Here is a 27,451-nt window from a genome sequence, read left to right as displayed (position 1 = left end):
GCTTAACAATAAAATAATAGAACAAGTTATAGAATTCAAATACTTGGGAAATATAATCTCGCAAAACAAATGCTGATTCACAACTGGAAGCAAGACTACAAATTTACAATAAAATGAATGGCATAATTAAAAGAAATTTTGGAAAACAAATGACTAAAGAAACTCAATTAAGGTTACATAACATTACCTCTAAACCATCTCTCAAATTTGGAAGTGAAACTTGGATTCTAAAACAAAGAAACAAACAAACACTAGAAGCAACACAGATGAAGTTTCTAAGAGTTGGGACTCACTAGGTTAGATAAAAAGAAAAACACAGAAATAAGAAAACGATTAGATACAAAAAACATCATAGAAGAAATATAAGAATACCAGCAAAATTGGCTACATCACATAGAAAGGATGAATAACAATAGGATCCCCAAATTAGCGTATAAATGTAAACCTACAGGAAGAAGAGACCAGGGATGTCCAAGATTAAGGAGGAAAAATCAACTTCATCTGCAGAGCAGGAACAGGACATAAAAAGCCTATTCCTGAATTGCTAAGATGATGACGATGACCATTGCTATCTTAAGAAGATTGTTTTGAGCATCCCCCCCACTTTAGACCCAACATACAAAAAGTTAAATTACCTCTTTAATTAGTTGCTGACTGATCTCTATTTTCAATATTGATGGACATATAAACAATGGCTACATCACATTAAAAGAATAACACTCAAAGAGAATTTTGCATGTGAATGCTAAAGATAAAAATACAGAGAAAAAATTCGAAGAAGACAAAACCTAGAGTTGAACGAGAAAGCAAGCAAAATGTATGGAGGTACATTTATAATTATTCTTTATGTGTGACAATTTATTACTGACCTTATAAAATCCACCACATAGACTCTGAAGAGCTTGATTTAATACTATCTCTCTTCCATGAGGACGATTCTTTTTCTTCTTTTTGTTTTTTTTTGCATTTCTTCCTTTCTGTTGTTGCTGTTCTATAAAAATATACAAATGAGCGAAAATATATTTTAATAATGCTGCTCAGAACTTAACTATGTGCACCTTATATCAAGGCAATTCCCTCACTCCCAGAACAGCAAAAACGAAAATAATAAAATAAAATAAAAATCCCCTTTAGAAGTCTTACATAAACTTGACCAATTTACAAAATATTACCACATTAAATGATACAAATAATAATAATAAAAAACTAAAGTTTAATTTTATTTTTCCATTCATGGTATATAATTCAAATTCATGGTCAAATTCAACATAATTAAGGCATTGGTGTAGATGATGAAGGTAGTTGCAGTTGGTAGATTGGTGGAGACAGAGAGTTGTAGAGTAGGTTCCCCTCCTTCGATGAGTCTTTGGACTCCTTGGAGGTGTTACATAATAATAATTAAAAAATGAGAAATACAAGAAAGTAAAAAGTAAAAATATAAAAGAAAAAAAAAACACAAGTAATAGATGACAAATGTGAGGGCAGTCGGGTAAACCATTCTGATCACCATGATCTTCATGCGGAGGTTTAACATTATTTGTTTAAGGAAAGAAAATATATGGTCTAGAATGTTAACAAGATTTCCAGAGCTCCAGAGCAGTGCATTTTCATTTCATTATTTTGGAAATGAAGAAGTGATATGTCCATTATAAGGTAACAGATAGAGAAGGAAAGCACTTGATTCATATATGCTGGATGTGAAGATGACAAACATCAGCAAGGTTGTTACTTAATGGAAATGCTCTTCTTGGACATAACTACATTAACGAAAGACACCTGACTACTAAATTTAAAATTTGGATTAAAGCTCTGAACGTGGTTAACTGCTATGCTTCTACTGAGGATTCTGAAGATGGAAAGAAAGAGCAGTTTTTTTTTTTAACCAGCTATAAGACAAACTCAACCACTTTTAAGAAAGTTGACAGAACATTTATTTTGGAGGATTTGAATGCCAAGGTTGTCAATGATTCCAAATACTGTGCAGGAGTACTGTTTCAGAATAGGTATTTATGCTGTCATATTTGTATCAGATTTGTGACAGAAGAGAAAACTTATGTGAAAAGTATCACAAAAACCTTCAAGTACAATGATAACAGAACACAATTAAATTATGAATAACAAAAGTATTTTAAAACAGTGCAATCATGGCATAAGCAAGACAATAAATTCCTATGTAATCAATTAAAAATAATAATATGATATATATACATATAATAAAAAAATAAATTAGGAATTTACAAAAGATTGATACAACGATATTTCTCATAAAGGGGATAACCAACATCATCAGATCTGTTTAAATAATTCAGATGATGTAGAAAGGTCTCATAAGGAATAATTTCTGTATCCAGTACTAATGAATCTGAGCAATCTTGCTTAAATGAACATGCCATCTTGACCAAATACAGTGAAAAAAAAAAAAAAAAAAAACCAAGCTCATCTACAAAATATATATTCCCTAATGGAATATTTAATACAAAGAGAGCTGATTGTTCAGCTCTCTTTGTATAATCAATTTTAATTAATTTTCTTATTATATATGTGCGCATATAATTTTTTCTTCCTTTTTTTAAAAAAAAAATTAATTAATTAGGAATTTATTCACTGTCTGTTGTCTTACTTATACTATGATTTAGTATTTTAGTTGTGTTACACTGAATTGTAGTGTAGGAGATACCTTCAATACTAAGGTGAAAATTTTAAATCATTAACATTAATTTTCACGTAAGTTTTGTTTTCAGTTCTCAAATTTTAAACAAATGAGCAGGAGTAACTGGTTCATTTTGGCATTGGTAATTGTAATGACAACATTGAAAGATTTCTCCAGTTAAGTAAGCTTAATGAATTGAGAGTAGCTAGTTAGTTATTCACATGTGACATCATTTTGATGCCATATGGTCACTCTCGTACCTCACTGAGTTTCGGGAGTGAAACCTTCTGCTGGAGGAAGTAGTAGAGCTGCAGATACCTTTTCCATAGAGTTAATAGGACAATCACAAACATCCACGTCCCTCGCAGGATCTGAACCCACAGCCTCTTGGCTGGAGAGCAGACACGATAATCACTTGGCCAACCAGGCTAGCAACTGAGAGTAACTAACACCTCAAGCAAAAAGGTATTTACTGTTATTCTTGGTCCTCATAGATATCTATAAGAACATGACTATATCTAAATTAATAGTAAATGAGCAAGTTTTGTGCAGGATACTAGAATGTATAGAGGTGCAGAGATAAAATCTGACTACCTTCTTAAGAGCACAATGCAAGCAAAACATAGAAAATGTATAATAGTGCCTACCACTGTCATGCTTAACATGGAAGCAATGAACAATGCTGGCATGGCAGAAGTTACAAGGACAACTTGCTCAGATGTTATGAAAGAGCTAGCCTATAGAATTATTCGGGCAGTGAAGTGCTAAAAGAAGGAAATAAGGAAGAGGCTGGAGCGGCATCTAAATAACAAGAATAAACTAAGGTAAATAAAAATTAAAAAAAAAAAAAACAGTTGAAAGTATATAACTTCTGGTTTAACAGCATGGCAGAAAAAGCAAGAGTATAACTAGAGAGAGAGAGAGAAAAGATTTTTATTTAAAGATAAAAATAAGAACACAATTGAATGGCACGATGCCATCATGGCAAAGTGGACAGAGAATTTTGATAATCTTTTAAACAATATTCAGTCTTGGGACTGAACTGTCCTTATTGAACCAACTAGTTTCACTTCTCAACTGGGAAGTGGAACTAGTCTGTTCACTGATATCAAATCGGGAATTCCACTTCCCAATTTAGTATTAGTCCAATTATTACACATCCATATGAGCTTAGACAGGCTATAAATTTGCCAGCTTGGTTGGCCAAGTAGTTAGCATATTTGCTCTCCAACTAAGAGGCCGGAGGTTTGAATCCTGCCGTGGGTATAGATGTTTGTGATTTCAGTGTTTGGGAGTTGAATTTCACTTTCTAGTGAAGCCACCATCTCACTTATTGGAGGTCTGAAAGAGCTTGAAAAAGTTCCATGGTTTTGTTCTCTTGAGAAGGATTTCTGGATTATGTAAAAAATAAATAATAAAAAAAGTGTGTGTGTGTGTGTGTAATTGATAAAAATAGAAAAAAAAATTAACCCAATCACAGCACAAAGGTACCATAGGTTTGCAATAACTTTGTGTGTGAGAGCCATATAAAAACCCTCAAGAATTACCAGGATGCAATGAAATTACTGTAGAAATGTTAAAAGGAGAAGGGAAGATTATAGTGACTTGGTTTGATTATAGTCTGAGATCTTAACATTTTTTCTGAAAGTGGCAAAGTTCCCAAAGCCTTCACTAGAAGTATAATAGCATCCTTTTTGAAAGACAATGCATGGTGTATATCTGTGTGTGAGTGAGAGAGAGAGAGATTTATAGAGGAATTAGACTGTCTATTCCAAGTAGAGTGATCTGCATTGTTATACTCAAAAGGGTAAAGGACCTGGCTGACAAGCAATTTAAAATGTTGTTTATTATTTTAACGGTATAATAGAACACAGAAACTAAGTAAATAATTAATTTATTAACTTGATGCTGATATTGATGCATATCATTATGGGAAGTCGGGCCTAGCAGACCATGCTCTGGATACCCCTGCACACAGGATCAACTGGAAAAACACAAAAGTACTACACAGAAACCCATATAAATCAGAGAGATTGTTCTTAGAGGCGACAGAAGCCCTAAAACACACCCCAAATCTCAACAAATATGGCTGTATTAACTTGCCGAAGATCTGGGAGACAGTCATATTAAGGAAAAACTAGCACTTTTCTAGGACTCTAGCAATATATGATAGCGGTTTTTTTTTTTTTTTTTTTTTTTTTTTTTTTTCAGATAGAGGGCGCCAAAATCAGGACTCTAGTCTTTGTGTTGCTGCTACAATTTTGTTAATGTACACCATGTTGTTTTAGTCTCGCGTATTGTGACAAACAGTGTTTTTGTGCTCTGAAGATGCTGGTTATAATACCAGCGAAATATCAGCATCAAGTTAATAAATTAATTATTTACTTAGTTTCTGTGTTCTATTATACCGTTAAAATAATAAACAACATGTTCGACGAACACATAAGTCTGTCCACACGTTTAAGCAATTTAAAAGTTAACAAAATGGATTCAGTAGGGGAAAAAGGATCAAATATTTTCGCTGTAGCAGATTCTGGAGAAATGTTTAGAATTTCAGAAACCCGTGATTACATGTTTTGCTGACTTCAACAAGAGCTTATGATTTTGTTGATAGGCAAAATTTATAGAATACCTGACAAACTTATTAGCATTACGACTGCTTTATATGATAAAAGTGAGGCTTGTATTAGAGTTGATAAAGCATATAGTAAATGGTTTAAAATAAGCGCAGTAAGAGAGGTATGTGTTCTGTCACTTTTTTTTCTATTTAGTCTTGTAATTGATTTTGCAATAAACAAGACTCTGCAATGGAAGGATTGGGTGTTAAAGAGTACCTGACCTGGATTATGATGATGATGTTATTCAAAAATATTGTAGTCTTATTCAAAAATAATGTGGGAGAAATGAATCCTTTATTGACAAAACTGATGATGAATAATGGTAAGTATCTGCTAAACTTGTTCAAGACATAGACTAGTCATTACTAGCACCATGTTTCAACATAAACATGTGCCCAAGTTCGCCTGGAGAGAAGCAACAAGAAATAAGAAAAGCCTCATTGACTATGTCATTGTTGATAGTGATATCTACATGCTGGTTCAGGATATAAGAGTGTACAGAGGATTTGAAACTGAAAGCAACCATCACTTAGTTTCAAGTAGGATAAAATTGAATATCACATTTGAAAAGAACAGTAAGTAAGAAAGAAAGTTTTAAAAAGAATTATAGTTCAGTAGTTTTTAATGGTAAACTGTAGACTCAACTATACAAACATTGTTGAAGAAAAAATGAAACAGCTCAAAAAAAAAATCAAATCTTGGAGTCTCAGTGGCAAACTCTGAAGAAAACACTGATTGATTCAGCTAGGCAGGCATGTGGTAACGTTTTCTGCAAGGATGGAAAAATAAGAACACCACCATGGACACAAGAAGCAAGGTAGTAGTTCCGGAGAAGAACCATACCAAAAGTTTCAAGCAAATGAGTCGGCAGATAATCTAAAAGAATACAGAGAAAAATAATGTAAGAGAACTATGCTGTGTGCAAAAAAGACTTAAGAAAAGTCATGGGAAGAACTTGGTAAGAATATAGAAAATAAATATCAGGAGGGTGGGAAAATGTTCTGGAGGCTATTGAAAAAGGCTTAAAAAATAGAAGAAAGAGTACTGTAAAAGGAATAAGAGATGATAGAGGTGACATCAAAATTAAAAATAATAATATCCTACATGTCTGGAGTAATTACTCCGAAAGACTGTTAAACGAACCAAGCAGTGACAGAACCATATTAGAAAATTTTCAAGAGGAATGCAAAGAGAAGTACATATCAATACTTGAGGTAGAAAGAGCCCATAAAAACTTGAAATGTGGAGAGGCAGCTGGAATAGATAATATTCTACCAGAAATGCTTAAGGAGGCATAAAAGTTTTGCAGTGGCTTCAATGAATAATACAGAGGGCCTGGTCAGAGGGTCGAATTCCAGATGACTGGAGTAGAGTTCTAACAGTTCCCATCTATAGAAAAAGGAATATGAGAATTACAGAGGAATTTTTCGTTAACTCTCACTCACACACAGATATACACCATGCATTGTCTTTCAAAAAGGATGCTATTATACTTCTAGTGAAGGCTTTGGGAACTTTGCCACTTTCAGAAAAAATGTTAAGATCTCAGACTATAATCAAACCAAGTCACTATAATCTTCCCTTCTCCTTTTAACATTTCTACAGTAATTTCATTGCATCCTGGTAATTCTTGAGGGTTTTTACCTGGAACATCACATTAGATGTTCCAGGCAAGATTTATGCAAGCATACTTGAAAAGAGGATGAGAAAAATTGTGGAAGAGAAACTGGGAGAACAAGCGGGATGCAGGCAAAATAGAGATTTTCAGGATCAAATTTTAGGATCATAAGAATATGACAAGGATTTGTACTTAAGCTTTGTAGATCTGGAAAAAAAAAAGACATAGGACCAGGTAAAAGCTTCTCAAAACACTACAGTTATATAGGGATAAATGGAACATTATTCAAGACTATATATTTAGTCTATAATCAAGTTGCAAGTCAGCAGTTAAAATTGAAGGGATTACAGGAATGTATTTTGAGTAGGATCACGTGCACAAGGATGCACATTATCTTCACTCTTAATCACCTAGGCATTGAATCTGATATTAGAATTGGAGATATCAAACTTAGCTCTTTGTTTTATGCAGATGATGACAATGTGCTCCTAAACACATGCTGTGTTTAGGATTCAGGATTTTCTAGATAAATTGAATAACAGCTTTAACAAATTTGGCATCAAAATCAATAATAAAAAGACTAAAACCATGAAAATAGGAAGGAACATAGGCAACATCAGCTGCATACTTCAGCTATTTAGGCAGTTTTTAGTGAAGTTGGCAAGTTTAATCTAGAAATAGGCAACAGAATAAGCAAAGTTGGTGTGTTGGGAAGCCAGCTGAATAAATTTATATGGAATAAGAGAGAAATTAGCCTAAACACTAAACTAGTAGTATACAGTGTTCAAACCCAGTTTTAAATTATGGACCTGAGAGTTGGGTTAGAAATAAAGCACTTGCTTAAAGACTACTGATATGAGAGTTATTAGAAAAATTAGGAGCCAGCATAGATGGCATCAATGGGAGAATCATATTAAAAATTATGATAATAGGAAGGAACTTGACATTATTTGCATTCAAGAATGTGTGAACAGCACTAATCTAAGGTGGTATGGTGACTTAAACAGACTGGGAGAGGAAAGTTTAGCAAAACAGGTGTTCGATGCAAAGATGGCAGGAAAAAGACTGAGAGGACAACTAAGGATTTGGTGGATTGATTCAGTCAGAAGTGCCTTAGAAGAAGGAAATATTGTGAAATCTAATGAATGTTAGATTACATCAGTATTGGAGGGCTGACAAGTAATAGACTAATTCTGAGGGAAATTGTTGATAGGAGACTATTAATAATGTAAACTGAATCATGTAGTGCTGTCATAGTAGCCTCAACACTCTTTGAAGGTACATATCAGGAAATTGATGATGATGTGTTTGATGCCAAGATGGCAGGAAAGAGACAGAAGACCAAGATCTAGGTCGATCGATTCAGTGAGAAGTGCATCAGAAGATCAAAATGTTAGATATGACAATATTGCATTTCTGACAAGAAAGACTAATTTGGAGGAAAACTATTGATAGGAAATTACTAATAATGTAAACTTAATCATGTAATGGCTGGACTGGTTGGCTGAATAGTTATCATATCTGGTCTTCAACCAACAGGTTGTAGATTTGAATCCTGCTGTGGGCATGGATGTTTGTGATTATCTTTAGGTGGAAGATGAATTTCAATGCCTGGTGTGAGACCACTGCCTCGCTTATTGCAGGCATGAAGTGGCTTGAAAAAATTCCATCTTTAGAGCAGGGTTTCTGGACAACATCAAAAATAAATAAATAAAATAAAATAAAAATTAATGAATAGAAAAAAAAAAAAGAAAAATCCTTAACCCATTTACTGTACTAATGTACAATAAGCATATACTATTTTGTGAGTGGGAATCTCACACACACACACACACACACACACATACACATAGATAGATATATACGTAGAAAGTATTTTACCTTGGGTATAATAAATGTTAAAGATACCAAGCTATTTTAAACCCGGTTTTATTCCATTTCCTAAGTAAGCAAACAGACAAACAAGTCAAGTTTGTGCCTGCAAGTGAAACTGGTCTGGGTAGTGGCTCCTTGCCTTTAATACAAAGCATCATACATCTCCTCCAGGAGATGTGCTTTGCATTAAGGGTAAATATTAAGATTAGTGATCTGAGCTTATTCTACTTTTACCATGAGTTGCCTTGGTCTTGCATTACGTGCAGGGTCAGCTAGACTTGCAGGCGCAAACTTGACTTGTTTGTCTGTTTGCTTACTTGGGAAATGGAGTAAAACCAGATTTAAAATAGCTTGGTATCTTTAACATTTATTATACCCAAGGTAAAATACTTTCTACATTTATATCTCCTCCCCAGATTTTTATTTAATAAGGTTAAACCTTATTAAATACCTTATGGTAACTTGTTCTGGTAAAATACTTATAAGCTCTGTATTACTAAAATCTTGGTATTTCTAGCCTGGCTCCCACTGATGAGAGACCCCAATAAAGGTCAAAACCGGTCTGGGTAGTGGCCCCTTGCCTTTAATACAAAGCATCATACATCTCCTCCAGGAGATGTGCTTTGCATTAAGAGTAAATATTAAGATTATTGATCAGAGCTTATTCTACTTTTACCATGAGTTGCCTTGGTCTTGCACTAAGTGCAGGGTCAGCTAGACTTGCAGGTGCAAACTTGACTTGTTTGTCTGTTTGCTTACTTGGGAAATGAGTAAAACCAGGTTTAAAATAGCTTGGTATCTTTAACATATATATATATATATATATATCAGATAAGTGATGATGATAATGATGATGCTGAGTTTTCCGTATTATTAATGCTAGGAGTCAACTAGGTTTGATTATCAATACTGAGAGAACAAAGATAATGAAAAACAGGTGATAAAGAGGAGTCTGTCTATCTTAACAGATGTGTTATATAAAGCAAGTCTCTCAGTTCGGTTATCGTGTTTAGCTGTTTACTGATATTCGTGAGGTGAGAATGAAATGAATACAAAATGAATGGCTTCTGGAATGTTCAAAAACTTATGGAGTTTGGAAAAATAACAGAATAGCAGTATGAAGAAAATTTAGAATTTACAATAATCTGGTTCTGTTGTTTGAGTTATGGAGCTGAGTTTTGTGGACAATGTGTAGGAGCGATAATTAGAGACTTGATGCTTCTGATTTATGGTGCTTAATGGGAACTTCGCGAGTGAGATGGATTTACTTCATGAATACTGATGAGATACTTTGGAGGAGTAGTCGGCACCCTCTTAGCACTGTCTTGCATAAGGAAAGTTTACAATGGTTCAGCTACGTTGTCAGAATGTAGGACATTTATCTGATCAACAAATTTATGTTAAGTGATCCTGAAGATGCTAGGAAAAGAGTTCTCAGTAACCATTCACTGTTGAGGAACTTGTGTGTATTTGTGTATGTATCTTAGAAATGAATGATGGCAGCATGCTTAATTGTTGGGACTGTGTTTGAGTGAGAGATGTTGACATTTTTGTGGCTGAATTTAGTATTTTATTTTTATGCTTCCAGAATGTATTTGTATTTCATTTTTGTTTGTTTGTTTCTTTCTTGTTAAATAAAGTTCTGAGATCTGACTGTGCAATCTCAGAAGTATTCTGAAAATGAGACTGGGATTACTGAATTGCAGAAACTTATGTGTGATGTCACAAGCAAGATAATAACATTAAAATATATCTAACTGAGCTGATGTTCTTTAGTTCCTTAGTAAATTTTGTCATTTTTGGCTTATTGTAAAAACTGTAAGTATTCTGAATATATAAAAGTAATCAATATTTTTATGGATCAATAAAACAATAATCAAGAAGCAGTATATTTACTGGTTCAGGAGAACAAGTTTCAGTCTATCAGAACTAAAATAACACAATTGATAGGTGCTGAAATAATTTTTTAAAATCAGTTGATTTAAAACCATTATTGAGGAGAATTGCCCAGGGCAGGCCTCAGCTACTGGATTGGTCCACAGGTGGTGGATGGCAGAACGTCTTTCAGATATGTAAGCTAGCTCTAATGAGGGGAAACCTGAACAGCCCCGAACCGGTATTGCTAATAGGGCACTACCAAACACTGTAACATGGTCAGGTCATCATATAATGGTCATACCACATCGTCTGTCATGTGGATTAACAAGGGACACGTTTGGGTTTTAGGTAGAGGGACCCATTTGAAAAATATGTTACAGTCTCCCTTAGACACCATTCCTCAGCTCTGCTAGAGGAAACTCCATTAATGGACCCACTACCTGTTTGGGGAGGTGTTTAGGGGCAGCACAAAGAAATAGTTCTGCAAAAGGACGGAAATGGCAATGACAACGCCACCAAACTATGGCTTCAGGCAACTGGAACATCTTTTCTCTGACAGGGAAGGAAAAGGAACTGGTTGAGGAAGCCAAGCACTACCAAATAGATTTAGTCAGGCTTTCTTCGACCAAGAGGAGAGGTTCTGGAACTGTCCACCTGGATGAGGAGTGGAAGCTCTACTACTCTGGTGTGAGCCTGACAATGTTTGTTCAGGTGGGTGTGGGGATACTCACAAGCCCACAGCTGTCAGACTGTGTTGTTGAGTGGATCCCATTGGGGGATGGGTATGTGTGTTAAGGCTCCAGATGAAAAACCCACAACTTGGCTGTGGTGCAAGCCTATGCACCTAATCTGGAGTCAGAATACACTGCCTTCTTAGAGGAAGTGGATGCTGCTTTGGACAAGGACAGACATGGAACCAATCCTGCTAACTTCAATGCACATGTTGGAACAGATGAATAGACATGGAGGGGGTGTGGTTGGGAGGAATGGAGACTCTGACCTTAACATGAATGGGTTGAAATAATTGAACTTCTGCTGTACAAACAGCTTGTCCATAATCAATATCTTTTTCCACCACCGAGAAGTCCATAAATATACCTAGTGCAGGGATACACTTGGACAAAGGTCTCCGATTGATTTCTTTATAGTCTCAGCAGACCTATTTTCCTCAGTACTGGACGTTCATGAGAGGAGAGGGGCAGAACTGTCAACTGACCACCACCTTATTGTCAGCACTCCATGGCTACAGAAACCAAATGCTACCATCAACGCTGGTAGACCTAAGCAAATATACTGCGTGAAATGGGAGGCATTGGAAAATGAGGCTGTGAGGAAGAAATTTACAGATAATATCTCCTCCAGGTTCAAAGAGATTCCTAGACATACTGCAGATGTTGAGGAGGAGTGGGAGCTGTTCAGAACAGCTGTCACTGCCTCTGCACTCTCATGCTGTGGCAAAAAGCAGTACGAAAAGGACACCTCGGGGGAACCAAGAGGTCCAAAAAGCTGTCTGGGCAAAAAAGGAGGCTTACTAACATGGCTTAGGGTCAGGTCACCTGAGATGTGTTTCTAGTACACTGAGGTACAAAAAGCTGCTGCTGAGGCAGTAAAGGCAGCAAAGGGCTTAAGAATCCTTTGCAGAAAGATTAGACTCATCCTATGCAAATGCAAACAAGGTAGTTTGGCAGACCATCCGCTGCCTTCGAGGGAGGAAATCGTGCACAGCAAGGACAATTAAGGTCTCTTATGCACTTTTAACAACTGAGAAGGATATCCTCCACAGATGGAGGGAATACTTTGAGAGCCTTCTTAACCCGGGTGGCCCAGCAGTTGTGGACATCCAAGAGGTGCAGATTGAGGCAATGACTAGTCTCACAGCAGAAGAGGTATATTTAGCAATAAAATCGAGCAGGGCTGCTGGTGATGAAATTCAGCCGGAAATGCTAAAAGCCTTAAATCGAGGCGGTGTTCTCTGGCTGACTTGAGTATGCCAGATAGCTTGGATATCTGGGCGAGCACCAAAGCAGTGGCAGACAGGCATAATAATACAGTCTTCAAGAAGGGAGACCAGAGAGATTGCAGCAACTATTGTGGCATTTCTCTGCTCAGCCAGCCTGGGAAAGTATATGCTAGGTGCTTGGAAAGAAGGTGCAGGAGCATAGTTGAGTCAAAGTTCCAAGAAGAACAATGTGACTTTCATCCTGATAGAAGCACAACTGACCAAATCTTCACTTTAAGGCAAGTCTTTGAGAAATCTTTGGAATATGCCAAGAATGTCTACATATGTTTTGTGGACTTGGAGAAGGCATATGATTGGGTTCCTCAGGATAAGCTTTGGCAAGGATTACAGGAGTATGAAGTGGATGACCAACTATTAGCTGCCATCAAGTCCCTGCATGAATGCCCGGAATTTTGTGTCAGGATAAACAGCACAAGGTCTGAATCTTTCACATTCTCTGTTGGTCTCTGCCAAGGGTGTGTTCTGTTACCCCTCCATTTCATAATATTTATGGACTGGATTGATAGGCATAGTCGAGGCAGTGAGTGTGTCAGAATTGGAAGATGTAGCATTGGACATCTTCTTTTTGCAGATGACCTAGTTCTGATTAGCTCTGCCACAGATGACCTCCAGCAGACTCTGGATAGGTTTGTAGCTGTTTGTGCAGAAGCCGAGATGAAGATCAGTGGTGTCAAAACTGAAACATTTGTGTCCTTTCTTTTAGTGTTACATGGTGATCAGCATTCATTTTGGAAATTATGGACTTTACAACCATGTTATAAATAACTATTTTAATTTCCCGATGTTTGACCTTCATATTAAGGTCATCACCCGGAGTATATACAAATATACAAGGACAAGCTGAGTTACATTTCACACAGTATGTTAAAGAAACAATGATTTGATCAACGGTTATTCTACTGGCATGACCTCTAGTGAAAATATTTAAAAATAAAAATAAATAAATAAATACAGATAAAATTAAAAATTAATTATTTATAAACTACATCAAAGCTAAATTCTATTTAAGATAACATAAGAGAAACATTCTTTCATATAGATAGTTTTCTTACAGTAATGTCCTATTTTTAACATGACAATTGTTATATTAGATATTACGATTCTGGATTATCTACAGTCCTGTTTATAGTTAACTCTTAGGGAGAAAGGTTCCATGGGTAGAATATGTGCCTTCCCACATGCTTGGGATTTTTAGACCATCATTACTGTTCAGATTGAGGTGGTTGATAAGAATCTCACAGGCTTCCTTAAATTTATTCATACCATGTTTTGATGTAATGTAAATAACTGGTGCTTTTCCAGTCAATTCTATGTAAAGTGTTCAGGGCATTATCAGAAAGGCCAGTTTCACCATAGTTATTATATTTAATGTGTCATTTATGTTTCTTTTGTCTGATAGGAATTGTGCATCCTGTTTCCCGTATATATGGTAGATTACAGACGCAATAGATACAGTATACTCCAGGGTGGGCCAGCAGAGGGAGTGGGTCTTTTGATGAGTTGAGTAAGCTTTTTAATTTCACAGGAGGTTTAAAGGTGGCTTTGAAGTTGTATTTCTGTAGTATTGTGTTTATTTTATCTGATGTCCCTTTAATGTAAGGAATGGTTATAGTTTTATTGTAGTCTGGTTTATCTTTGTTTTTTTATTGAGGTCTTGTAGAGAATTTTGTTAATAGTGTTTTGGCAGTAACCATTTTTTTTTTAGAAAAGTATTGCTGATAACTTTAAATTCGTCTTTCAGCATTTGTTCAGATCTTCAAATGAGCAAATCTTCAAAGTCCTGCTTTTTAGAGTATTAACGACGCCTAGTTTTTGTGTTGGGTGGTGGTAGGAGTTTATGTGTATATATTGGCCAGTATGTGTAGGTTTCTGGTAAACCGGAAACCTACACAAATATTGACTGGAAGAAATTGACTGGAAAAAGCACCAGTTGTTTACATCACATCAAAACATGGTACGAACGTAAATTTAAGGAAGCCTGTGAGACTCTTATCAAACACCCCAATCTGAACAATAATGATGGTCTAAAAATCCCAAGCATATGGAAGACACATATTTTAACCCACAGAACCTTTCTCCCTAAGAGTTAACTATAAACAGGACTGTAGATAATCCTGAATCGTAAATCTAATATAACAATTGTCATATTAAAAATAGGACATCATTGTTACTGTAAGAAAACAATCTGTATGAAAGAATGTTTCTCTCTTATGTTATCTTAAATAGAATTTAGCTTTGATGTAGTTTCTAAATAATTAATTTTTAATTTTATCTGTATTTATTTATTTATTTTTAAATATTTTCACAAGAGGTCATGCCAGTAGAATAACCGTTGATCAAATCATTGTTTCTGTAGCATACTGTGTGAAATGTAACTTAGCTTGCCCTGTATATTTGTATATACGCCAGATGATGACCTTAAAAAAAACCACACATAAAAAAAGGAAACATTGTGGTCTCAAGACAATCATCCCAGTGCACTCTACATGTGAGTGGAGTCCCACTGAAGCAGGTGGAGAAGTTTAAATACCTTGGGTTCATATTCATGAGCGATGGAAAGTGGGATCAGCAAGCGCATTATTGTGGGATCTTGGCCATTCACTAGCACTGAAGCAGAAGTTAAGTCAGAAGGCAAAGCTGGCTGTCTTCAATAGAGTCTATGTCCCCATCCTCACCTATGGTCATGAGAGCTGGGTAATGACTGAAGGAATGCAGACACGAATCCAAGCGAGGTTCCTTCGAAATGAGGTTCCTTCGAGGGGTTGCGGGCACTGACAAGACTCGATAGGGTCAGAAGCTCTGCAATTCGGGAAACCCTCAATACTCAACCACTGTTCTCCATGTTGAGAGATCACAGTTACGATGGTATGGGCACCTGGTCAGAATACCACAAGAGAGGCTCCCCCAGCAGGCCCTCTTTGCCAAGCCAGAGGGTGGGAGGCCACGTGGAAGGCCAAGGACTCGCTGGATAGACTATATCCAAAACCTTGGGTGGACATGTCTGGGAGTCCCACCAGAATACCTGAGCTTGGTGGCGGAGGATTGTGACCATTGGAAGTCCCTCTTGCAGTTGCTGTCCCCACAACCCAATTAGGAAAGGTGGGCCTTGAAGATGGATGGATGGATTGAGGAGAATTACTAAGCATTAATAACCTGAGTTAATGTGATGGATTTTTTCTTTTCTTCTTTCAATGCAGTATGGAAAAAAAGATGGGAAGGTGCAAATAATCATTTGGGGTTTTCTATTTTCACAAGATAAAGATCTTTGCACATACAATAAGAAATAAACAATATCCTATCTTATATAAATATCAGTAGTCATTTATATAATTTATAAAAGTAGTCATTGCACAATGCACTAGAGATTAATATTAACAATGATGTCAGCACTAGACATTGTTCATAATCTTTTAATTAATGACAAAAACTTGAACATGTGCCAATTTAACACAATGAAATCTCCTTACTTTTATCAAAATGCATTTACATGTATTTACAAGTGAAAAGGCAATGATCTGCTATATGACAGTGGTCTGGAACCAAATGCATCATGTTACGAGGGTCCATATTTATACTACACAGTTCCAACAAAAACACTATTTTTTACTCTAGTTTTACTTTTGAAAGAAAAAAAAAAGAAAGAAAGAAAAAAAATGTTTATAGGAAGTTAGTAATGATGTAAGACCTTCATGTAGTACTATCATAATATCCTGTATGTATTCCTGCCATGTATCCCCTTGAGAGTACATGTCAGGAATGTGATGATGTTTTACTTTTGATGCTAACCAAATCTCTGGACAAGTTCAGATATTTCTTCACGAGATAATACTAATCTCCAATCTTTCATGGCATAAATATATAAGTATCACTATTTCAGTATCTAAGAAATTAGGCTTGACTTCAATGCCAAGCATTACCAATTTCTTTAAAATTATTAACCCTACAAAAATTCCAGATTCACTCCACTAAAAGTAACAGGAAAAAATCATCAATTCCCAACTCCTACACTACTTGAAGATACCTGCCTAATAAAAGACTGCCAGTATGTATTCCGTTCCTGCCGATCAACAGGAGATCTGCTCACATATGTCACTCATCTCTGGATAAATGCCATGGAGATATCAAGTGCAACTGCGAATCTCAAGCAGTTGCACTTGATATCTCCAAGGCATTTCACTGGGTCTAGCACAAGGGCTTACTAAGCAAGCTGCTAATGTTTGGTCTGTCTCAAGACTTATAGTTGGACTGCCAGCTTTTTGTCTGGATGCACACTGTGTGTGGTGGTGGATGGTTCCTTATCCTCTCACCACTCAACTAATGCCGGGGTTCCACAAGGTTCTGTCCTCTCACCAACCCTCTTCCTGCTATATATCAATGAGCTACTTCAGCTGACCTCCAACCCAATACAGTTTTGCAGACAACAGTACACTGCACTCCTCCCTTTCTTTTGATAAACCTTACTCTACACTACACAACTTACCTCAACCTACAGTACATCAACCACAATTGCCCTGCCTTAATTCTGATCTCCAAACAATCCTCCAATGGGGTTCAGATAACTTAGTCAATTTCAATGCTAATAAAACCCAGTACTGTCTTATTTCTTATAAAAAAGAACCATTTTCTCCCAGTATTATTTTTAACAACATCCAAATTTCCAGACAATTTGAGATTTCTCTTCTTGGAATTACCCTAACATCAAGCCTCTCCTGGCATAAACACATAACAATCATTGCATCCTCAGTTTCTAAAAAACTTGGATTTCTCTTTTGTTCAAGATATTACTTCATCCCTGAACAGCTGTTAACTTTATATGAATCACAAATCTGCCCAGCCATTGAATACTGCTCTCACATATGGGGTGGGGGTCCCCAAAAGTTCCCTCAAAATGATTGACTCAATACTGAGGAGAGCAATCAGACTTATTAATGACCCATCTCTTACCAACTCACTCCTCCCACTTTCGCACAGATGTGTATTCTACAAATATTTCTATAGAAAATGTTCATCTGAAATAGCATCAATAATTCTCCCACTTAGTACTAAGCTTGTTGGAACACGTTGAGCTGCTGCTCAAAATTTTTTCACAGTGCACCTTGAAACCCACAGAACAAGTTTCTTCTCCTTCATCCCTGCAACTACTGTACTATGGAACAGTCTTCTCCCCTGTTGTGTTTCCCAAGGAATACAATATACAGTCATTTAAATCAAATGTGAACAAGTACCTTTTTTCCCAACCCACTACCCATAAACGGTACTAATGTACAATAGGTTGATCAACCAACCTCTCATGTATGGGCTCAACATAAAAAAGCAATTAGACCGTAGTGAATGAAGAAAAAAAAAAAATCTGTCAAATTTTTTTCTTCATTTACTACAGGTCTTAAACAACATTCCTTCTTATAGATTTCCTAAAGAGTATGATATGTTTCTGATATGATATGATATAATCAAATCCAACATTAACAAGTTTCTTCATTCTATTTAGCTTTCTACCTATAATATATAGGTAGAAAGAAATAATAGCCTCCAGAGCCAGCTGTCTGCATTACATCATTAAATTTCCACATTTATGATATCAATAATTAGCTTTATAAAATATTTTAATAATACAGAATAGTATATATTTTATTCAACAAACTACCAAGCAAGTAATTTTCAAATTTAACCCTGTCTTTCAAAATATGTTTGAAAATATGGCTCCTTTTATACAGATACAACTTTCAAGTCTGGTTGCACCAATTCTTAAATTATAAGTTGGAAATAAACAGAATGGAGAAAAGAAATCATTTTAGATAGTTGAGTTGAATTCCCCTCCCATCATCTATATCATAGGTTGCCAAACTTTTTCGGGCCACCGCCCACTTTGCAAGACATAAATTTTGTAACGTCCCCCATCATAAAGTTTGAATAAAACCATATTTCAAATATTTGAGACTGAATAAAACCATATTTCAAATACTCAATACTGTACTGTCGACATTTCTTCTTATATTCAGACATAATGAAGTAATAAAATTTGCAAAAATATTCACAAAATAAAAGATTTAATTTACACTTTGTATGACTCCACTTATCCATCACACTTTCGACTGATGATTGTTGGCAAAGCATACAAAAAATAATGAAACTTATTCCTTAAACCACTGGTATTTATAGATTTGAAATCTAGCCTGAATTGACTTGCATGCACTGACTTGTTTGCGATACCATCGTACTCGTGCTTTGAACAAGTCACTGCAAGCACCCATATTCCGGTCAAAACATGCTGAATTGAGTGAATTAACTACGTGATAGTTGTCGGTCAACTATTAACTACGTGATAGTTGACCGACATACTACTAGTTAAGACTCATCTGCTGCGTGGATAGACTAAAGCCTGTATGGCACGATCAATTTTTACAATAGCAAAAAATGAATAAATTTTTTAAGTATATAAAAAATAGAAGTTAAAATATCCTGTATGACACGTTCAATTTTCTCATTGACATAGAAAATTGACATCTATTTCTATCTGACATGGTAAATTTTCTAATGATTAAATAATTGAAATAGAAAATTGATAAAAAAAAAACTGATCGTGTAAAACAGGCATAAGATGAATTAAAATTCAATGTTTAAATTTTAAATGATTATCTAATCGCAAAATCACGAAAATAATTAATTTTTAAATATATATTATTAATTTCTTCTATAAAGAGCCACCGACCCCTACACCGCCCCAAAATGCTTCTGATCCCACTATAGCCCCCCCTAGAAGGCTTCAGCACCCACTGGGAGGCAGTACCGCCCACTTTGGGAACCTATGATCTATATCCATTTAAGTGAAAGAAAACAGGAAAATGAAACCAAAAACAAACCCTGCCATAGAAACATTTACACTAATGTACACATTTTAATTTATGTAAAAATAATCAAAGTGGAAAATCTAATCAGGAGGATAAGTATTCTTGAACAGTCTTATTGTCATCTTATTCTATTGTATAGAAAATAGTTTCTATACAGTGGAATAAGATGACAATATCTGGTGGGAAAAGGTCGCAAAGTAGCTCCAAGCTTTCTTCTCTGGGTGCATTTGGGAACAAATTAACAACATGTAAGCTTGCTAGAACTGGGAGAGTTTATCAATGCTGATGACATAGCAATCACTACCCATGACAATATCTTAAAAGTTGAGGAAACACTGAATGATCTAAAACACTGCAAAACTACTTTGAAACATGGAGACTATCCCCTAACCCCAGCACAACTGTTGTTTCAGTTTTCACCTACATAACTACAAGAAAATAGAAAACTAAAAATAAACTTACATTTGGAAGAAACTAAGTTAAAGATATCTGCCAGGAATGCTTCAACTCTTAGAATAGCAGCCCTAAGAGTTGAAACTATGGTCTTCCCAGTGGCAGAGCACTGATAACCAGTTTGGAGCTGTAGTCACCACATGACTCTTGTGGACACATAACATAACAATGAAAACAATCTCTTGTACCTTAATGTCTACTCCTCTCTCATGGTTGTCTGCTCTTTCTCATGTCACTCCTCCATGCTTCAGAGGAGAAGTCACCATCATACAAATAAATAAAATCAAATCAGAAATAACATCAACCTTTCCATACATCAAAATATCTCCCCACTTCCTGCTCGTTACCTTACCTCCAGATCTCTCATTTGGCTTATGGATATATCAGATGATGGTCTCCAGGACTGGTGGAGAAGTCTCTGGAATGAACTACAAACAAGTACCTGATCATAGATCCAACGTTACGTCTCCAAGATTTAATCTACCTTAACACCTCTAGAGCTGACTAAACAGATTTAGGACTGAACAAAGCCAGAATTGTGCAGATGATCACTTATTACATCTGTGGGGAATTTTCCAGTAACCCTTTTGCATATGTGATGCTGTGCAGAGCATGCATCAAATCACTAATGACTGCCCCATACACTCCTTTCCTGGAGGCCTCAAAAACTTGCACTTCCTCCCAAATGGTACCTTCGATTGGTTAACTGAACTGTCAATCTATATATAGTTTTTGCTCATTAATTTCTTGTACTTTTATCCATATGATAAATAAATAAACTATGAAAGTGGAAAATCAGTCAAAACTGCAGAGTTCAGCTGCAATGCTAGGAGCTGCAAGCTAAAATTATATATTATCAATATTAGTATAAAGCATACAATACTAACCTGCTCGTGCTTCTTGTTCAATAAGAAAGCTGTCAGCACGAGTTAAAGCTGAAACCATCCATCCATATAAGAATTCATAAAGGTACCTATATAAGATAAATTTCTTTGCAATATTTAATTTTTGCTTTAAGATAATTATTTATATAATAAATTAATCTTAAGGGGGGGGGGGCAAAAGTACAGTTCCAACATTTATTACTACAAGCATCTTAAGTTAAATGATAGAACATGAAGTAAGATAATTCTGCATTAGATTAATATAATAATTTTACAGACATCAAATACAATAATAACAAATCAAATCTACAGAAAGAACATTTCTAAATATTTTAAGCTAATTAGTGCATTACTCAACTAGGAAAATAAATCAGTAAACACACACACATACACATATAAAGTTTCAAAAACCATAGAACACAGTAGTGCTGTGTATGAGCAGGCATCAAAAAGGGAGGAATCCACATCATTTCAGATATAAGAATATTCCAAGGACAAGCAGATTTGGGATTTGTACAAGGTTAGTGACTGGAGAAAGGCAAAAAGTTTCTTAAGTGGAAAAGAACACAAAGTGTGTTGAAACCTGAAGCAACTGATGTAATAATTTGTGCCAGGAAAGGTGAAGGGTAAATGTTCAGCCCCAAAAGAGAGATCTGATCATAGTATTATCAAAGGTAAGGAAGGTGATCTCAGTTTTTTTATTTTATTTTATTATTATAAATTTTTTTTATATCTGTCTTACACAAGAAAGGTCACAATACTTATAGCATATCAGTGCTGTGTGTGGGCAAGAAGATAAGAAGAAAGGAGCAATGTGTTTACAATTTTTTTTGATCAGCTGAAGGTTGTATTTTCATGGGAAGGCAGAGAAGTTAGTTCTGTTTCATGCTGGACTGTAAAAGGGTCTTGGTTAGCAGCAGTTATGAAAAGTTAAAGAGTAGAGTAAGAAGAAAGAGAGTTATCTGTTTTTCAGGGTTTGCAGCAAACATTTCAGCATGGCCAGTATAATTAGAAAAGGGAAACCATTTGGGAAGCAATAAACATGAAACTCACTGGGGATGTGACTTCATGTATGGGTAGCTAGATTGCAGAAAACTTAGCTTCAGGGATAAGGCAGAGGGCAAGGTAATTTTCTGAATTTGGAAAGTGGCAAAGACAGCAAATGAATGTTACAAAATGCAATAATGAAAGATTAAAAAGAGAGAACTGTAAATGTGGTGTTTACTGCATAAAGCACAAGTGGTGGATCAAATCACAGAGGATGTAATTCAGAAATCAAGATGGGCAGAAATGAATGAAATCTGTAAGTGGTGAAATAGAGGGAGAAGTAACTTTTTGGTAAGATTTTTAACTGTAATGATAGTAAAAAAATATATATTGTTTATTTTTAAATTATTTTATGGTGATGCTGTCAGGGAGAAGGAACATGCAGTCAAAGGAGATACTCTAGCATTTTATCCCATACAGCATACAGGAAAAATCCAATCTCTCTGCCATAAAATAGCCTACACGGTAGTTAAAAAAGCCCACATACTACACTACTCAGGCAATATCTGGCAGAATGGGCAGCAAGGATTATGTGCCAGCTGATCATTCCTGATGCATTATCATCAGAACTCTCATGCACCATCTAGCAGCCAGCCTATGGAATAACTATATGCAAGTGGAAGAAATCTTGGGTGCTCAGAACATCTGGTCTAACCTAGAAGGATATTAATCATACTGCAGGAGAAGAAAAAAAAAAAAAAGGAAAGTTAGAAGCCAGAAACCCTGCTCTCAAGTCTAAAAATAGTACAAGTCACTTGAGGCCTTCAATACGTAAGTAGTGGTATTTCACTGGGCGATAGAAATCATTACCTAGCTACCCCTTACAACAAGAACAACTGTTAATTTTGTTAGAGTGCCTTTGGATAGATCATAATACAAAATGGCAGTGTTGACAGATGACTGAAAGAAACTATGCACTTCACCTCATTTGTATAAATACCTTATATTTTCATAGGTACATATATTGAGTGAAACAGCATGCTGCCTAGCAAATCATAACAATCTGTGTTGTTGTACTATTCATATCCAGTATTTTAATATTTTTCTAATGTGTACAGTGTCTTCATTCTTTAAAGCATCGGTTCCCAACCGGTGGTACACGTATCCCCGGGGATACGCATACATTCGTAGACTTATAGTGTAGTGATTTTCCTTTCCCAACTCATTATCATTTCCACTATTTTACATTAAGATAGGCACTGAACAAAAGTGTCAGTATTTAAAAACAGCTATTTTAAAAACAAGGTGTACAATTTATAGAAATGGGTTTAAAAGGGGTACATAAGTGGAAAAATGTTGAGAACCACTGCTTTAAAGGGATAACTTTGTAGGTTGTGGTCATTTATAAGAAGTATGTGAATCCAGAGACCCTATCTAAACTGCCCTCATGGCAATTAAACAAAATAAATTACTCTCCATTAATCTTGAACCAATCAAATGTCTCTTAATAAAAAATCTTAAATCATGCAGCAAGTACAGAGTTTTGCAATGTTTATCATTTGACAGCAATTTCCACAAAATAACCAGCACACTATGTTGCTGGTTCACATCATCATCATTATCAAATTCCTGACATGTACCCTCAAGTGATGTGCAGGATATGATAGTACTATATGAAACTTACATCATTACTAACTTCCTATCCACAATTTTCCTCCAAATCAATTTGTTACCGGTCAAGACTCCAACATTATCAGATCTTATATTTCTATCTTCTAAAGCACTTTTTACCATATCAATCCACCTATATCTTGGTCTTCCTCTGAGTCTTTTTCCTGTCAACCTGGCAGAGAACACTTGTTTTGCTAATCTTTCCTCTCCCATTCTATTTAAGTGATCATACCACCTGAGATTGGCTCTGCTAACACATTCCTGGATGCTAACAAGGTCAAGTTCTTTCCTAATATCCTCGTTTTTAATATGATATTGCCATTGATGCCCCCTAATCTTTCTCAGGACTCTCATATCTGCAGTCTCTAGTCTTTGGTCAAGTGTTTTACTTCTGAGCCAGATCTCAGATCCATAAGTCAAAATTGGCTTGAATACTGTCTTATACAGCTAATTTAGTGTTTTGGATAATTTCTCTCTTATCCCATATAAATTTATTCAGTTGACTTCCTACCATACCAGCTTTATTGACTCTGTTGTCTATTTCCATATTTAATTTACCATCTTCATTAAAAATCATGCCTAAGTAGCTGAAATGTTCTACTTGTTCTGTAGGTTCTCCATTCACAATGCAGGTGATATTTTTAGTGCTTCTGCCTATATTCATTGTCTTTGTCTTGTTATTGCTGACCTTGATACCATATCTAATACAACAGTTATTCAATTTAGGCAGGGAATCTTGCAAGCTTGTAGCGGATTTATTTAGAAGTATAACGTCATCTGCATAAAGCAAAGAGCTGACATTAACATCTCCAATTTTGATATCAGGTTTAATACTACTTTCGTTCATAATGTGATCCATATATATACATATAACGAATAACAGAGAGGATAATGTACTTCTTTGTCTGACACCAGATTTAATATCAAACCATCTTCCTGTACTTCCTTCAATTCTAACTGCTGACTTACAACTCAAATAAAACACTGAGTATTGCTTGATATAATGTCCCATTGACATAACATAACTGTAGTGTTTTGAACAACTTTTCTCTTGGCCCCTTGTCATATGCCATTTGCAGGCCTACAAAACTTAAATACAGATCTTTGTTATATTCCCATGATTTCTCAACTATTCATCGTAAAGTGAAAATCTGATCCTGACAGCCTGTATTTGGCCTGAATCCAGCTTGTTCTTCACCAAGCTTCTTTTCCACAATCCTTCTCAACCATTTCTCAAGTATACTTGCTTTTATCTTACCGGGAACACTCAGCAGTGCTCCCGGTAAGTGGATCATATTCAAATTAGGTGCTACTCAGGTGCAAAAGGTTTCAGGAAATAGCTATATAAATGGCTATTTTTAAAATACTGAAATGATTATTAAAATGTATTTTCTTCCTTATGTTGTAATTCCACACTAATGGTGCTATGCAAGGAATAGAAGGAAATAATTGCACTTAAAACATTTCATTAGTTATTAAATTCATTTCCATTTATACTTATTTAAATTTATATTTAAATATAAATATAATATTTATTTATATTTTAAATAAACTTAAAATATAAAACAATCCTAGTGATGGTCACACTCAAATAAAAAAAGTTAATGAAAGTATAAATGGAAATTAGTTTAATAACTAATTGATGTTTTAAGGACAGATAATTCCAAATACTTCTTGCATGGCATCATCAATGCCAAATCAGAATGTGGAACATAAAAAAAATAAAAAGAAGTTATTGTAGATATATATAAGTCCATGCAAATAATGGATATCACCTAGATAGTGATATGTGTATGCAGACTAAAAAAATATCTTATTAGAAAACATATGAATGTAAAGAAATACAAAGCTTTGTGTACTCGCTCTCCAGTCAACAAGCTGCATTCGAACCCTGCTGTGGGCATGGATGTTTGTAACTGTCTTTAGGTGGATTTCATTGCCTAGTGTGAGACCACTGCTCTGCTTAATGGAGGCCTGAAGTGGCTTGAAAAAGTTCCATGTTTCATCTGTAGTGCAAGGTTTACAGACTTTGTAAAAAATAAATTAAAAAATACAAAAATATACATATATGATTAATATAAAACAGGATACAAATATACTTAGCCTGCCCACAGTACAAAATTTACTATAGGTTTGCATATAACCTTTCATGGGTAGGAGCAACATAAAAAAAATGAATATTATTATTATTATTATTATCTGAGACCTCCAGGGAGTCAAGGACTCATCGAAGGAGGCTATAAATCATCCAAACCAGCTATCATACCTTTCCTTAAATTCATTTACACTAGATGCACTCACTACCAGTAAAGGCAAATTATTCCACTCACTCACTGCTCTCTGGGAGAAACACTCAGCTCTTACCCTTTTCTTGACTGTGAACAACCTTAACTTCCATGGATGCTCCTGTGTTCTCTCCCACCTTCCTTATAACAAAAAATTTCATCAGATGAAATGCTATAACACTCAATCAAAAGTTTATAAACCTCTATCATATCACCCCTCTTTCTCCTGTTAACCAGAGTCTGCAATCCACATACTCACAATCTGTCCTCATAATCTAAATCCCATAATCCAGATATAATCTTTGTAACTCTTCTTTGCACATTTTCCACAGCATATTTATCCCCTTGGAACCCGGGAGACCAGATCTGTGCACAATAATCCAGATGTGGTCTTATCAAAATTACTTCTGGAGAAAGAGGCAAAATTACTTCTTTATCCTTACATGTCAAGGTTCGCTTCAACACAGCAATTATCTTCTGAGTTGTATTTGCAACTTCTGCTATGTGACCTTTGAACTTTAAATTCTTATCCACCAATACACCAAGATCCCTTGCTTCTTCAGTTTCTTGTAGCATAACCCTGCCAATATAATATGCCACTGGAACTCTAATCATGCCAAAGTGTACTTAGGCATGATTTTGTAATTGCTGGATATCAGTAGCATCCCTGATTGCCCTGCCTATCTTCCCATCATCGGCAAACAATTGCACATCTAATGATAGACCCTGCTTGATGTCCTTAATGTATCTTTACACTTACTAACATTAAACTGACAGCCATTTTCGCCCAGGTTTCCAGTCTATTCAAATCATTTTGTAATTGCTGGATATCAGTAGCATCCCTGATTGCCCTGCCTATCTTTGCATCATCGGCAAACAATTGCACATCTAATGATAGACCCTGCTTGATGTCATTAATGTATTGATTGAACAATAATGGCCCAATAAAATGCTATATATGATTAAAAAGAAAGTTTCCATATTTAAATTTCTTACATAATGTTGAATGCAACACTTACCATCTTGCAAGTGACAAAGCCAACAAGTTACACTATGGAATAACCAATAAATATATTGTTCTCGCTTAATGTTCCGACTAAAAAATTAGTCTCTGAGAGCCAATAAAGAAAGTATGCTAATAATCAAGGATACAACAAAACAGGCCACACAACAGAACATAAAACCAAATTCCAAACACATATCAGCTAATGCTGAAGTTACTTCACATACAAGATTTTGTTTGCTCACACTTGGATAAAGGACAAAAATAAGAACATACCATATTTTTCGGATGATAAGACGCACCCCAAATTTATGAGAAGATTTTTAGAAAAAAATATTTTATTATATAAAGATATTTACAAATTCTTACTTAATTTTTATTTATTGTTACAATCATTTGTATTAGCAATATTCAGTTCATCTTCACTCTCGGTACTATCACTGGTCTCATTAATGTCACCGTTCATATTACTTTCGTCTGAACTATTGTTGTCACTCCCTTCAAAAACTACATCATCTTCAGTACCATCCATCACATTACTTATCCCGCATTTCTTAAATGACTTTATAATAGTCTCTTCTTTCACAGCTTCCAATGAATTTTTCACCCAGGTACATTCTTCTGAAATTGTTGGCCGTTTCATACATCCTGTTGCTGTAAC

At 35.4% G+C, this 27,451-nt stretch overlaps 1 protein-coding gene across 2 annotated transcripts in view; it reads right to left on the bottom strand.

Moving 5' to 3' along the window:
* Naa35 (N-alpha-acetyltransferase 35) overlaps positions 1 to 27,451 on the bottom strand; it is a 440,678-nt gene that overhangs the window by 69,971 nt on the left and 343,256 nt on the right. For both annotated transcript variants that reach the window (XM_090406587.1, XM_090406588.1), the window contains exons 16-17: positions 20,848 to 20,933; positions 870 to 991 (exon numbers count right to left, since the gene is read on the bottom strand). In XM_090406587.1, the coding sequence (XP_090262713.1) occupies positions 870 to 991; positions 20,848 to 20,933 (208 nt within the window). The remainder of the gene's footprint in view (positions 1 to 869; positions 992 to 20,847; positions 20,934 to 27,451) is intronic.

Source organism: Typopeltis vanoorti, chromosome 16, assembly GCF_054136105.1.
Source record: "Typopeltis vanoorti isolate ZY-2024b chromosome 16, IOZ_Tvanoo_1.0, whole genome shotgun sequence".
NCBI classification, from domain to species: domain Eukaryota; kingdom Metazoa; phylum Arthropoda; class Arachnida; order Uropygi; family Thelyphonidae; genus Typopeltis; species Typopeltis vanoorti.
Note: the sequence above shows the minus strand (reverse complement) of the source record. Positions and strands in the feature narration are given on the sequence as shown.